Genomic DNA, 16,460 nt, shown 5'->3' with positions numbered 1-16,460 from the left:
ACGGTTTGAAACCATCAGCGAATAGTGGGCCAGCGCGAGTAGAGGGGATAGCACTGGTGACTGTATTATGTTTTCTCACTGACCAACTGTTTGCTGATGGTTTTTGACTAGTTTGACTGTTTGCTAGAACAAACCTAATATCTGTAAGTTTCATTGGTTCAAAGTGCTCACTTAAAAAAATTTGGGTTTAAAATAAAACATTTTTTTTAATTTGAAAAAAAAAATGGAATTGTTCATGGAATTAACTTAAAAATTATTAGTAATACCAAAAATCTTAAGGGGTAATAAAATGTACGTTTTGATTTTCTGAATATTTTTGCTGTTTTGTTTTCTTGTCAGACAAAAATTGGTTATGCTATGGCTGTTCAAAATTTGCCTAAACTCGTGATTAGTTACTTGTTCAAGCCATTTTAACTACAGCTTTTTCAAAAATAAGCACTTTGAACAGATGAAACTTACAGATCATATAAATAATACATAAGTAAAGTAACTTGTGAAGTGGTAATGACAAAATTTATTTGTGATGCTAATTAGGAAGTGATTTTCGCGATTTTTTTACCAAAAAATAAAAGGGACCAACAATAAACACTTTAAAAAAGTTGAAATGAGTTTTCCCCGAAAAGTGCTTCGTTTTTGGGTTATTTCACAGTGAAATATTCGATTTGCAATTTGATGAAGAAGAACCTACTTTTCATTAGCTACAACTCTGCTTCTACTGGGTCTACATACCTCAAGCATACTAGCATACACCATTTTTTTTTTTAGTTTTTTATAAGCTATATTTTTGCTAAGAATATTTTTTTCGCTGAAATACTTACTTTTTGAGTTATCTCCGAAAAACCGTCCAAAAACATGTTTTTTTTTTCTGTTTAAATGAACATATTTACTTGCAAATAACTCGAAAAGTATTGACTTAAGGAAAAAACTCTATAGAACAAAAGTTGCTTAGAATTAGTCATTTTTGTAAAATGGAGGGGATGTAGAATTGTAAACTTTTTCTTATATAATAATAGACAATTTCAACTACCTATTCCCAAATTTTCATCCTTCCTTTATTTTTTTTTAGGGTCAGATTGTTCTTTGATCGGGCTATCAGTATTTGTTTGGTTTGCAAATTATAGAAACCGCGAACGTGTTGCCAGAAAATTGGTCTCAATAAAAGTTTTATTTTAATATTATTTTTAATTTTATTGAAGTAAAACTTTCGCTTATTGTAAGCAGATGCCGCCACGGCACCCGTTTCGCGTTATTTTGCTGTAATTCGGTACTACCCAGTGATGTGGGAGGGAGGGGATGCGGCATACGGTGAAGTAGAAGGGCTCGGTCTCACCCGCAAAAACTCTCCATCCAATAGGGCGGAACAACTCTTTGGTAGTATATTCTGTAATTATAAAATTATAATAAAAATAATTAAAATATGTAATTATAAAATTATATTATATAAATATATAAATAATTAATAATTTTAATGATTAATTATTTATATGGGAAATAAGCCACAATTAAAATGAAAAAAATAATTTTATTAACGTTTCGACGCCCAAATCGGGTGCCGTTGTCAAAATACAAAATACTACTAATGGAAACAAAAATGTTGTTGCTTAGTAAAAAAAAAATTCTTATAATAATTTATTTAATTTGACTCATTTATATCGGCAATTCAGATACATATGATACATTTTAAAGTAGAAGACTTTAAAATGATATTGCCAATATTTATGAGTTGCGTTCCTGGGACGACTTTACTGAAAGATAGTTCATTCGATTACATGAAATCAACCCCAACTCAAGAATATCCGTCACAAAAAAAAATCATAGCATGTGATCTGTCTTTAAAAAGACAACCACATGCAACGGTGACATTAAAATTCTAGTGTTAGAGATCTCATAGTAAATCACGAGGGAAAACCAGGAAAAACCTCGTGATACTATCCCGACATCGTAAGTATTTGGTCTTACATTTAAATTACTCTCAAAATTAATACCAAATTCTGACTTTACTATAATTTTGTTTAAATTATAAATAATATCAATAATATATAGATATATAAAGTAATACTGAAATATAAAATATGTACTAACTCGACTATTGACTTATTAATTGTGGTATTTTCTTTCTATTGACTTCCTCTTTCAGTATGGGTATCCACATCCTACTGCATTCCACCGAGGAATTTGCGACACAATTGGTTTCGTTTAGCATAATTAGAGCCGCTTCTTTGTCTTCTTCTAGTCCTGAAAGAAACAGATAGTAAAAAGAGAAAAATCAAAGAAGCGGCTCTAATTATGCTAAACGAAACCAATTGTGTCGCAAATTCCTCGGTGGAATGCAGTAGGATGTGGATACCCATACTGAAAGAGGAAGTCAATAGAAAGAACATACCACAATTAATAAGTCAATAGTCGAGTTAGTACATATTTTATATTTCAGTATTACTTTATATATCTATATATTATTGATATTATTTATAATTTAAACAAAATTATAGTAAAGTCAGAATTTGGTATTCATTTTGAGAGTAATTTAAATGTAAGACCAAATACTTACGATGTCGGGATAGTATCACGAGGTTTTTCCTGGTTTTCCCTCGTGATTTACTATGAGATCTCTAACACTAGAATTTTAATGTCACCGTTGCATGTGGTTGTCTTTTTAAAGACAGATCACATGCTATGATTTTTTTTTGTGACGGATATTCTTGAGTTGGGGTTGATTTCATGTAATCGAATGAACTATCTTTCAGTAAAGTCGTCCCAGGAACGCAACTCATAAATATTGGCAATATAATTTTAAAGTCTTCTACTTTAAAATGTATCATATGTATCTGAATTGCCGATATAAATGAGTCAAATTAAATAAATTATTAGAAGAATTTTTTTTTTACTAAGCAACAACATTTTTGTTTCCATTAGTAGTATTTTGTATTTTGAAACGTTAATAAAATTATTTTTTTCATTTTAATTGTGGCTTATTTCCCATATAAATAATTAATCATAAAAATGCCACAAGGAAATAGCTTCAGAACAACAATAATTTTAATAACTAATTAATAACATATTCCATTATATAACGTATAGAAACCTGCCCGTCGCCATATTGGATGTAGCACAAAAGTGTCAAATCAAGTGGTCCCATGTAGTAAATACAAAATTATCCCTTATGTCGTATCCCCTCTCTCCCATATCACTGGTACTACCAGTCGGATTTGTTTTAGTTCATTCAGAGAAAGTCTTCATAGAAGTTCGTACTGCTCTTGATGATAGCTTATTTTAGGAGCTTGAAACCGGCTAGGATGTTTATGACACTCTCTGAATGAATTCAACTATATATAAGACGTCTCTAATTTTCGTTTTACAGCAAAATTATTTTTTTTAATTGTACTTAATGTTTTTTTTTTAAATTTCAGTAGATATTTTAATTCATCGGTTTTTTTCATATTTTCAGCTAATACTCCGTACAACGTCCTACGCAGCCTATTCAATTCCCAATCTAGCAATTCCTCAAGCAATTCTAGCAACTCTAGTTCAAGTTCTTTCGAAAGCTCTGGCGCTAGAACCAGGTCGAGATCACATAGTGATTCCACCATGTAACCGTAACATAGTTTAATGATATTTATAACAAAAGTGAAATTCAGTAATATAGAAAAGTGCTTGCTTTATAAAATTATGTATAACATATACGTTGAGGTCAAACGGTGGACACTGAATTACGAATTGTTAACAAGAACTGATAAACTTGTCACAAAACAATAAATAGAAACTGCAAATTGTTTCCTTTAGTATGCTACTTTTATCTTTCTTAATTGCAATTGTATTTTTTAATGTTATGGTCAAAATATGGTGGAAGTTAATTTTGAGCTATTTCTTACTAGCGAAGTATTTTTTTTAATAAGAATTTTGTTTTGGTCTGTTCACTCTACGTTATGTGTTTTGTCTTTTGATCCAGGTGACTTGTACGTTATGAATATATATGTTTACAGATACAGAGTTTATTCCGAAATCAGTAATGAACACTAGTATCGATTTTGGTTCTTTCACAGAAAATACTAACGCGGTCCGATAAGTACTTAGCCTCAAAAAAAAAACAAAAAATTTGGCAAATTTGTGTATTTATTTCTGAACATAGTCTCCTTTTAGCTCGATACACTTGACTCCACCTTCTTTAACCCGTCTAAAAACTACTTTCTCTCGAGTTCTGCAAAATAAGCTTCCGTGACAGTGATGAATTCCTTATTCGAATTACATTTCTGCCCGACCAGTGACTTTTTCAAGTTTGGAAACAAAAATAAGTCGTACACGGCCAAATCTGGAGAATGCGGTGGATGGGACAGCAGTTCGTAGCCCAATTCGACCAATTTGGTCATGGCGATGGCGAAGGCACAAGCCGGGGCGTTGTCATGGCGGAAGAGAAGAAACAGCCCCAATTCTTTCCCAATTGGGGCTGTTTTTTCAAAAATTCGGCGTCGAATCGGACCAATATTGCGACATAGTAAAGCCCTGTTGCTGTTTTGTCCTTTTTCAGGAAGTGGATATAGATTACACCTTGTGAACCCAAGAATATCGTGGCCATCATCTTTCCGGCTGATTGGACAGTCTTCGCCCTCTCTGGAGCATGTTCGCGAGGTGACGTCCACTGTATCGACAGTTTCTTGGTCTCTGGTATATATCTCGTCGACTGTTAAGAAACAACGTAAAAACTTATTTGGATTACGCTTAAACAGCCTCAGACACTGCTCTGAAGTGGTCTCATGGTTGCTAGTGATGTTGATTATAGTTACTTTCGAGTAATCGTTACAAATCGTTACTTTGATTACTCTTGTATTTGAGTACAGATAATCATATGGAGAATCGCATTTCTCAGTACATATTTTGTATTAGTAGGATACTTTGATTACTATGATTACTTTTGTATTTGAGTACCGGTAATCATATCGAGAATCGCATTTCTCGCAATAGTAGAATTAGTTCGCTCGTTCTCCATTCTTCCGGTATTATATTGTGTTTTGTGATATTGTTAATTAATGTTGTTAATTGTTCTGTCATTGCTGCTCCACAATATCAGTAATCTCAAGTAATCTGTTTGCATCAATTAAGTGCCAAAAACAAGCCCTCGAAACTCTAGATGACGTACCTTAGCACTAACCCTGAGCACCCAGGTGCTTCGGAGGTGGTTCTGATTGCATATTCGTGTTCAGTGATCGCAAATACCCCGAAATAAGAAAATCTGGCCCTTAATACACTGATTTTAACATGCTCATTTTTCGATGCGTTTTGTACACTTTAAAATGTAATAATGCATTTCCACCCATTTTTCTATTGTAGACTTTTTTCCAGACGTCATCCTAATCCTAAATACAATTCAATAAGTTGCAAGTCTCTAGGTACCTACTATATTTAAAAATATATTTATTCCTGTGTTTGTAGTGTTAAATGCCCTGGTCTAATAAAAACAATGCCATACCTACATGTAAAATTAAAGTTGATGATCATAGTCTAGAGTCTAGAAATATTATCATTTCTACATTTTTTCCGGTCAATCTAAGCTAGGTATTTTTTTCTAGGTCTGATAAGAATAGTGTGTATTTATTATTAAAGTCTAATGTGTTGTATTTTTATTTTCAATGGAACAAACATCTGTGAGATTCTGTGAATTATCTACCTCGACAAATCGTATTTTATCTATATGTATAGACATCTGTTTCTGGGTGCATGCTTTGTTAAATGATTTACCTCCCTCTGTTTCAGCTACTTCTTAGCGCCCTGTAATCCTGTAAAACTCTTCATAGCCTTCACCCTTCATAGATAAAATATTAGTTAACTGTACTGATACCGAACACTCGTGGAATACCGGTCCGATTCCAATATCAACCGATTGTAGATACAATACTCAAATAGGTACTCGCTCTGATACGATTGGTAAGAAGTAACGAAGTAGTCAGAGTAATCAAAGTAACGATTTGCCTCTCTGTATAGTAATCGTTACTTTCGGTATTCGTAAGTAACGAGTACTTTGTAACGAATAGTTACTTTTTCAACATCACTAATGGTTGCGCTTATTGTCAGAAGTGAGAAAACGCGACAGCCATCGCACCGACAGCTTTTTTTCCCAAAATTTCATGCAGGATATGACCAACGAAATCTTTCGAGATGCGTGATGTGTCAGCTTTCCCGCGCACCTTAAGTCTGCGGTCTGCCAGTACCAGATCGTAGATTTCTTGCATGTTATCTTCCAAGGTAGACGTTTTTGTGGCACCAGGGAGTGACTCATCAAAAACCGACGTGCAACCACGGTGAAACTCGTTAAACCAATTTTTGACGATCGCCGTAGAAGGAGAAGAGTCACCTTACAACATCCAAGTGCTCTTTTATTTAGCTGTGCTATTTCCCTTCCAAAAACGACAATCTAATTACCGACCGATAATGCTCTTTTTCATTCTTCTAAAATCCCCAGACAAACTACGAGTCCGATTCGGCTGAGATTTTGACATAGGCCATCTATAAGAATGTATTACATGATAGAGGTCCCGTCCTTTGGGAAGGCACTAATTTGTATTTTATGGCGAATCTAAAAATGGTTTAAGAACCGTCTTCAAGTTAGTGCTTGGTTACTCACATTGAAATTTTATTACTGAGTATTGAAATTATTTAATTCTGTTCCGTTGGTGGTTTACGGTAACAATTAAATGAAATTAAAGTAAGTGTAAACACAACAAACTGTCAATAATATATTTATTTGTGTCGGTAAAATAGCGTGAATATTTCTCGAAAGAGGGTTTGTTATTCTTTGCTAGTGTGGTGGTGTGACTGCCCCGGGTGCCCGCTGTGACTATACTGACCTACAAACATTAGTTTTACATGTCTGCGATTTTTAAAGAAGTGAAAGACTGATTTATTGACATGTCGAATTTTGTTTTCTATAAACTGAACAGACCATTAACATCTGGTGTTTTAAAAGCTCAGAAGGCATTTTACCTGAATACTGATATATTTCTTAAAATTTAACAGGCCCTTCTATGCATATGGTTTGTGAATTTTAAATGGGACGTATTATTTCATTTTGAAAAAGTTATTCTTCTTCTTTTTGTATAGACATGACTCTGTCTGTTTTTTCAATGTGCCTCTAGTAAGTTGTCGTTTCATCGTTTTCGTGGTCTTCCCACTGATCGTCTTCCTATTGGGGAACCGTCTTTGGCTGTCCTGACTATCCTATTTGTTGTGATTCGGCTTATGTGGTCATTCCATCCTATTCTTCTGTTTCTTACCCAGTTATTAATGTTATACACCTTGCATCTCCGTCGTATATCTGTACTTCTAGCTCTGTCCCATAGAGTCTTAACATCTATTTTTCGAAGGGTTTTCATCTCCGCTGTTTCGAGCAATCTTTTTGTCCTCTCTGTGTCGGGTCGTGTTTCTGCCGCGTATGTCATTATTGGCGTGATGACTGTTTTGTAAATTCTGCCTTTCATTTCTTTTCCGATATTTTTATTTCTCCATATTGTGTCATTCAGGCAACCTGCGGCTCTGTTTGCTCTATTCACTTGATCTTCCACTTCTGTTTCGAGCCTTCCGTAGCTACAGTCGGAAAAATGAAAGAATACCCATGAACGATCACATCAATCACATATTTTGTATTTGCTGTGTTTTTTCCATAAATAACAAACGAGAGAGATAGATTAATAATCTGAATAATATGTCATTGATGTGATCGTTCATGGGTATTCTTTCATTTTTCCGACTGTAGATAGTGTGATGCCTAGGTATTTAAACTCCATCACTTTTTCTATTATCTGACCTTCCAGCTCCAATTTACATCTTATTGGATCTGCTGTTATAACCATGCATTTTGTCTTTGGCGAGGAAAAGTTATTAAAAATTAAAATTAGCAAAATATGAATTGAAGCTTGTCGCCACAATTCTAGGGGGGGGGGGCTTAGGAAGAAACTTCAAATTTGGCTTCTATACAAGTGCAATAATATGCAAATTAGTGCCTTCCCAGATGGACAGCCTAAGTCTGACGTCACAAATGTCACAAAATTGGGAGGAGCTTATATTGACTCCAAACAATTTTGTTTGTAACGTTAAATGATCATAAGGAATTTTTCATTTATGTGCTTTGTGTGGCAAAATAACACTTCATTTAGGTATTTCGTTAAAGGAACGTGTTAATTAAGAGATTTTTATTCGTTTTTGCTCAGGTGGTTTTTATTCCTTAGTGGTTGAAAATAAACATAACCTCAAAACTGTTTACGTTTTAATCATTGCATTAAATTAACTCACCTGGGCAAAAACGAATACAAATCCCTTAATTGACACGTTTATTCAACTAAATACCTAAATGAAAAGTCTTATTTTGTCACACAAACCACGTAAACAATAAATTAAAAATTCCTTATGAGTGTTTAACATTATAAACAAAATTGTTTGGAGTCAAATATAAGCTCCTCCCAATTTTGTGACGTCAAGACTTAGGATGTCCATTACGGGACCTCTAGTAGATTTCTCTTGCAACAGTGGCGCCATCGGGCGAAGAGCGAAGTACTTATTAGACCACCCACCTATATATGTAACTCAAATAAATTCGAAATCGATTTTCTCTGCTTTTCATCATCGTTATCATAACTTTTGAAACTGCGGATATCATGATCTGTTTATAATCGACGCAAGCGAATTTAGGTAAGAAGGAATAATGTTCAAACGAATTATAGAAAAATGGTTGAATGTATTGCTAAAACACCGCAAAGACTGTATAAATATGTTAAAAATTCTTTGAACATTCTTCGCACATAGTACAGGATACTTGAAAATATTTTTGAAAATGTTAAAATAGTGAAAAGATCTCAAGTTTTCGAAAAGAGGAATTTGTTACTAAATTAATTAGATTTAAAAATACCTGAAGTATTCCAGTCAAAGTCCTGAATTTTTTTAAATTAATTAATTAATTTTTGGTTCAATTAATATTTTGAAAATGTCTTTGCATATGTTCTGATCGTAACATTCGTCATTATAATAGTCTATTCACTCACGGTAAAATATAGCAAAACCTCCGGATTTTACAGAACCGCTTGAATTGACATAAAAGGCATACACATAGCTAACATGTCAAAGAAAAAAAGTGATATTGTGCCGATGTGTGCTTTTGCCCTGGGGTGGGTACCACCACTCCTCGGGGGTGAAAAAACATACGTTCAAAATAAGTCTATAGAATAACTTTTATTCTATAGAATTTTTTCACAAAGTCAATACTTTTCGAGCTATTTGCGAGGAAATATGTTAATTTTTCAACAAAAACTACGTTTTTAGACGGGTTTTCGCAAATAACTCAAAAAGTATTTTATCGAAAAAAATATTCTTAGCAAAAATATAGCTTATAAAAAAGTGAAAAAATTGTGTATGTATGAAGTCTGTAGACCCAGTAGAAGTAGAGTTGTAGATAATGAAAAGTAGGTTCATATTCGTCAAATTCCATTTCGAATATTTCAACGTGAAATAACCAAAAAAATTAAGCACTTTTCCGGGAAAACTCATCACTTTTTTAAAGTGTCTAAAAAAGCTTTATTTTTGTTTTTTTAAAGTTTCCGTAATTTTCCGTAAAAGTAAACCGTAAAGCGGTAACGATTAATTTAATTTGGGATGCCAATTAGGGGGTGATTTTCACGATTTTTTTTTTTACCAAAAAAGGGGACCACACTTTATTTTTAGTGTAACTTGCTTACTTTTGATGCTAGAAAGTTTTTAAAAAACATAAATAAAGCTTGTTTAAACACACACAAAAAGTTGTGATGTGTTTTCCCCGAAAATGCTTCATTTTTTGGTTATTTCACGTTGAAATATTCGAGTTGAAATTTGACGAATAAGAACCTACTTTTAATTACCTACAAATCTGCTTGTATTGAGTCTGCAGACTTTACACATACACTATTTTTTCCCTTTTTTATATGCTATATTTTTACTGAGAATATTTGTCCCGATAAAATACTTATTTTTTGAGTTGTTTGCGAAAATCCGTCTAAAAACGTGTTTTTTTGTTGAAAAATGAACATATTCACTCGCAAATAACTCGAAAAGCATTGACAAAGTGAAAAAACTATAGAACAAAAGCTGCTTAGAATTAGTCAGTTTATACATTTCCGGATTACTCACTTACTTTGAACGTATGTTTTTTCACCCCCAAGAAGCGGTGGTACTCACCCCCCAGGGCAAAAACACACATCGTCACAATATCACTTTTTTCTTTGACATGTATTTTCTATGTGTATGCCAAATTTGATGTCAATCCAAGTGGTTCTTTAAAATCCGAAGCAAAAACCGTGAGTAAATGGACTGTAATTAGATTGTTACTGTCACAGTTTGGAATAAACTGTTGCTGATGAACGTTTTTACCAATTTTTGGTGTCCACCGATTGATCTGACAAGGCACTCTCTGACGAGATTGGCGAGCAATGGATAGTACTATTTTGTCAAGTAATACCGACGTCGATTTGCTAATAAATGAGAATAAAATCAATCTATTTATTTTCTTTCTTGGTGAGTTTGATTTAACCCTTTCAGCTCCTTTTCTATATTCTCAACCTCAGCTCCTGTGCCGGCAGAAATAATTTCGTTTGAATACCAACGCGCTTGCGCGTCCGTGACACTAATCTAGTCATATTTGGACGCGCGTACGCGTAACCGGAACTGAAAGGGTTAAAAAGCCAATGTAGCGAAGTATTCACTTAAAATTATATTGTATAAAATTGATTACATTGTTTTACAATAAAAATATTGAATTTCTACCGAATCCAATGTAGCAAAGTAGTCATTTAAATCTATATTGTATAAAATTGATTACACTGTTTTAGTATAAAAATTATTTAATTTCTAACCGAATCGACAATATAAACCCAAGTTGCTGTTTATTGAATCTTTTACCATTTTAAGAAGAGTCAACATATTTTTGACTGGTCAGTTGGTTGGTAAAACGAGTGCCAATACACCACATACATTATATATTTTAAATTAGTCTCTTCCATCAACTACAAAACATAGACCTCTTGAAGTAATCCATGGTATTCTTCGTATCTTCGTAGTTCTTCAAGTTACTATTGATAGAACAATAAATATTTTGGTTTTTGCTTAACAAGACAGCAACATTGTTAACTGAATGTAGATTTTCATTTTCAGAACTTCAAGCAATTTTTTGTTTCAATTCGCTCGTGTTCTAGTTTTCTGTGCTAGTATGTACCAGGACATACAGTAGGAAAAATGAAAGAATACCCATGAACGAACATATAAAACACGCTGTATTTTCCTGTCACCGTGTCATACAAAAAATTGGCCAGCGCAAGTACATGTAATAATTATTATTACATGTACTTGCGCTGGGCAATTTTCTTTGTGACACGGTGACAGGAAAATACAGCGTGTTTTATATGTTCGTTCATGGGTATTCTTTCATTTTTCCGACTGTACTAATCTTAATACAGTCGTGAGTCGTTAGGCTCAACGTAGACTCAATATCAATGTTGACTCTTTTCTAAACAGAAACTTATTTATATTTTTGTATTGGGTTAAAATTGTAAGTGATGAATATTTTTTTAATATTGACTGCATCCAATAGACTAATCTTTTGTGTAATATTGTATTATTTATTTGTGTCAATAATTACGACAGGTTACAACTCAAAGTGTGGTATTATAGCTTAGCCATATTTCAATATGAGAGATTTTCTAACTAAATGTTACACATTTTATTATTTCATTATAAAACAATAAAGTAAACGAAGATTGTGTAAAGTAAACGAAAAGTCTTTATATCAAAAACAGGTGTTTGTTACCATTTCGTATACCGTGAGCGTCTAAAGTCTTCCATCCTAAGGTAAACAAATTCATTAAATTTTTAGGTAAGTCAACTAAAGTAAAGTTGTCCTGGCAGCTCCTGGAACTGCTAACTCACAACTTAATGTCGCCGGTCGACGTTATTTCAAATAATTTTTCAAATATCAAATTGTACAAAATACAGTGCTTTTTAGATAAAACTATCCACCTAAATAACTTTTGAACCACTGATTTTTAGAAAAAGCGCAAAAATACGTCAAATAATATTTGTAGGGGGAGACATCATGCCATATTTAAGCTTGTCGGCAAAGGCACTCTCTCACTCTCCGTATCATCCCTTATTTTTTTTAAATTACTTCATTTCAAACATTTACTAACATTTCAAAATTTTAACAATTATTCAAAATGACTTGAAATTTTGAATGATTATTGTTAAAATTTTGAATTGATTTGAAGATTTGTTTAAAGGGGACATTTTTGAACAGGACTTCACAACCCATTTGTTGATAACAATTTTCTATAACATATTTTTATATTGACATAAAAAGTTAGAAAATCACTCGATATGACTTACGAAAACCGTATCTCTCGACAGTGCCTAAATTCTTAACATTCTGCTTCAAAATCCTGACTTATAACTTCTGTTTTGGCCATGAATATAATGTGATAGCAAAAATTTTGCTCGGTAGAGAGAAGGGAGATAATTTTGTGGATGAACAGTTGGAGGTTGTCGGTTAGCGACGTTGAGGTTTTTTACATATTTTTGATTTTTTCATAAGATCCGCACGTCGTGAATTTTTCACTGTGTGATTAAATGTGTATGTTTCATCACAAAAAGACAATTTTCTCTATTTAGGAGATTAAGAAAATTTTAGTTAGGTATAGTTGTTAGGAAAGTATTGGTTGTAATGTTTAATAAAATTTTGACACTATTTTGTAATATTTAGATTAATTTGAAGCTTAATAGGCCATGAGAAAATGGAACAGGTAAGGGGAAGCTTATTATTTATTTAGATAGTCTTACGCTAGCCGTTGCCTTTTGGCCACGTTATACTATCTGAACAACAAACAAATAAATTCTGTATACAGCGAGGAGTACGGCAAGGAGACACCATCTCGCCAAAGCTATTCACAACTCTTAGAACATACTTTTAAGAGGACAGATCTAAACGAATATGTTATCAACATAAATGGAGAGAAGCTCAGTCATTTGAGATTCGCAGATGACATCGTCCTTATAGCCTATCGTATGGATGATGCAATAATAATGTTGAACAAATTATATCACGCTTCCATAGAGGTCAAACTAAAGATTAACATCAACAAGACGCAAATAACTAATCTGGTGCTAAATCGTAATATTGTTGATAGAATGGATATTGAGTAGTCTACATCTTATAAGTACTTGTGACATGAAATTCGGTTGGGAAGAGATAACCAGACGTGCGAGCTCCCACGTCGCATAGGATTAGCCTGGGCAGCGTTTGGTAAACTGAACTATGTATTTAAATCGGAGTTACCCATATGCCTCAAAAGGAAAATCTTTGACCAGTGTGTGTTGCCTGTACTCACTTATGGAGCCGAAGTATTAACACTCACAAACAAGGTAGTGAACAAGATTCGCGTTGTTGGGTGTCTCCTTGAGATACCGAATCACAAACGAAGAAATACGCCGTAGAACCAAAAACAACAGACGCAGACGTTGGAAAAAATCGCGTCGCTAAAGTGGAATTGGGCAGGACACGTCGCCAGATTGTCAGACAACCGATGGACAAAACGTATTATCGAATAGAGGCCACGAGAAGAAGCACTACGGAGCAGAAGACGCCCACCAACCAGATGGGCCGACGATCTGAAGCATGTTATCGGTAACTGGATGCAAGCCGAACAAAACAGAGACAGATGGAAAGGGCTGAGCTTCCTCAGCTTCCTCAGTACCTATGTCCATCAGTGGACGCGTACGGGTTGATGATGACGATGTTTTAATTAAAGGAACAATATTCAGATGAACATATTTATGAATAAGTCTGTGCTCTAACTAGACGAAAATACAAATCCCATCCCATTAAGAGAGGAGTTAAACAAGGAAACGTAATATCAACACAACTTTTTAATCTAGTCCTGGAAGGCGTCTTCAACACCTCAGATTCCCTGACGACATCGTGATTATGGCCAGCACATTCCAGGAACTACAAATTATGATGGAGTAACTCGCAGGCAGCTCCCAGTACGTCGGCCTAAAAAGTATGACAAAAACAAAAACAATGAAAAACACAGACGACCCCAGACGTATAACTATAAATGGCACTGAGATCGAACAAGTCCATGAATATATCTACTGGCCAAATTCTGAAACTTGAAAAAGAGAATCAAAGTGCGGAAGTCACTAGAAGAACAAGACTGGGATGGGCAGAATTTGGTACACTTAGTTGGATACTTAAGAGCCGCAAAATACCTCCATACATCAGGAGCAGAGTGTTCAACCAGTGTATCCTTCCTATCATGACATATGGATGTCAAACATGGACCCTTACCAAGGCCAATATGAATAAACTAGCCACAATAGAAAGGGCAATGGAAAGAACAATGCTAGGTATACGACTGTCAGATAAAAAGAGGAAAGACTGGCTAAGATGAAAAACAAAAGTCAAGGATACCACAACAAAAATTGTCAAACTCACATGGAGCTTCGCAGGCCACATTGCTAGACAAAAAGACCAAAGTCGACCAAATTCTTAGATGTTACGTGAAAGCTGAACATAACTATTCTCCAGAGGTTAAGAAAAAACAGAAACTATTAACACCGTAAAGAACAGAAAATTGACTTACTTCGGCCACATTATGCCTAATAGTAAATACCGACTTCTACAGTTGATTCTACAAGGTAAGATTGAGGGCAGGAGAAGCCCTGGATGTAGACATATATCCTGGTTGGCGAATCTTAGAAGTGGTTTGGTCTAACGTCAACTAAAAATGAATTCTTAAACAATAGTTATCAGTGTACTTGAAAACTGTAAGGAACCCTTTTTATAATTGCGTAAAATTTATAAACCTAATAAATTATAAGCACTACTTTAATAGATAAAAAATGTTATGTACTTTTTGAAACCAATGATTTGTTATTAATTTTAATATATTTATTTGTATGTATTGTAATTTATAAAATGGCGAGTGAGTCTGTTAATAACCAAATAATTTGTTTAATTAAAATTTTGCGCATGAAGAGACATGTGCATATATTTTACAAAAAAAATTCTGCATTGTCCTCAGCAGTTTTTGGCCAATATACCGATATGCACAGCATACAATACACTAAGGGTAAGAACAGAACAAGTGGAGGTGGAGGTGTAGGTCGCGGTCGATGTCGATATCCATGTAAAACAAACACATTGTAGTGAATGGAAGCGAACAGAGCAGGTAAGTCGCGGTGGAGGTTTAGCGCGACATCGATGCTGTTGAAAATAAAATGAGTTTGTTTTACATGGATGTCTACTGCGCGGCCTACAAGGATGCTTCCCTGTGATTGGTCCGTTCGAAGCCAAGTTGTCATTAACTGCCCTATCTGAGTTGATACTTTTTATAATATAATCCCTTTTTTTATTCAGTTTATTTTTGAATTTCTAAAGTAATTAAATTCAGTAAATTTTTAAAATATGAAGGAGGATCTGATTATTTACAGCTGACATTTCATCACTATCATTACTTGACTGACACAACATCGCAAAAGCACAGTCTTTTTGCCATTCAAATTTCATTAAACTACTTCACTTGATAGTGGTTCTAGCTCGACTGACAGCGCAGGTGACCTCCTTGCTATGTGCTGTCGACATCGACCGCGACTTAACTAGTAGCATCCACCGCGACCTACACCTCCACCTCGACCCACTTGTTCTGTTCTTACTCTTACTGTTGAATTAGATGTTACTTAACACATGCGCTGCCGATCACGCACCAGCGCGTGATATGTTTACTTCAGTCAGGTGCCGTTCAACAAAACGGCTCCTGAGTTCCATTCTCTTCGATAGGCAGCGAATGGGTTAAAAGAAAACAAAATTGTTGCATTCTTCTGTTAGTACGACTGAGGAAGGATCAAATATGCCAGGGATGATGAAATTTGATGAATGAGTTATTAGGTGTTGGCTTTGCCTGATACATTTATCACTAAGTAGAATATCGACTAACATCGTTACGAATTATAATACAACATATTTCATACCGATGTTACTTATTTGTTATAATCGTCGCTGATATATTTGTTATGCTCTTCGTCAGAAGAACGGATGCTAGGAATTATAAACCAAAGTTTATTCTAAGATGTATCAAATTATTTGTTAGTTTAATGATTAAATTTATTAATTGGTTTTTCTAAAATTCGAAACAGTCTCATAAAATTTTGATAATCTTTTGATAGCATTTTTAAACATTGAATTTGTGCAGAAGTAAAAGTAATTTATTTGTCTTTTTGTGATGTGCCACGGATAATTATATTTTAAAATAACATTAATATCTTTGTTATTTAATTTGTATATATAATAAAATAACTATAGACTGGATGAATAAAGCCACGTTAATCTTGAGATGTGTTTCCTTATATTATAACAACTATAGTTTTGGGTAAGTAATAGGTAATGACTCAAGAACCGCTAA

At 34.0% G+C, this 16,460-nt stretch overlaps 1 protein-coding gene across 3 annotated transcripts in view; it reads left to right on the top strand.

Moving 5' to 3' along the window:
• Positions 1-16,390, top strand: part of LOC114334977 (E3 ubiquitin-protein ligase Iruka) — a 124,266-nt gene extending 107,876 nt beyond the window's left edge. For 2 of the 3 annotated variants that reach the window (XM_028285111.2, XM_050651640.1), the window contains exon 6: positions 3,446-16,390. In XM_028285111.2, the coding sequence (XP_028140912.1) occupies positions 3,446-3,591 (146 nt within the window). In that variant the 3' untranslated portion in view covers positions 3,592-16,390. The remainder of the gene's footprint in view (positions 1-3,445) is intronic. The other variant, XM_028285112.2, reaches the window with a different exon arrangement.
• Positions 16,391-16,460: the final 70 nt, after the last annotated feature.

Source organism: Diabrotica virgifera, chromosome 5 (assembly GCF_917563875.1).
Source record: "Diabrotica virgifera virgifera chromosome 5, PGI_DIABVI_V3a".
In the NCBI taxonomy this organism is placed as follows: domain Eukaryota; kingdom Metazoa; phylum Arthropoda; class Insecta; order Coleoptera; family Chrysomelidae; genus Diabrotica; species Diabrotica virgifera.
This window is presented reverse-complemented; position numbering and strand designations above follow the sequence as displayed.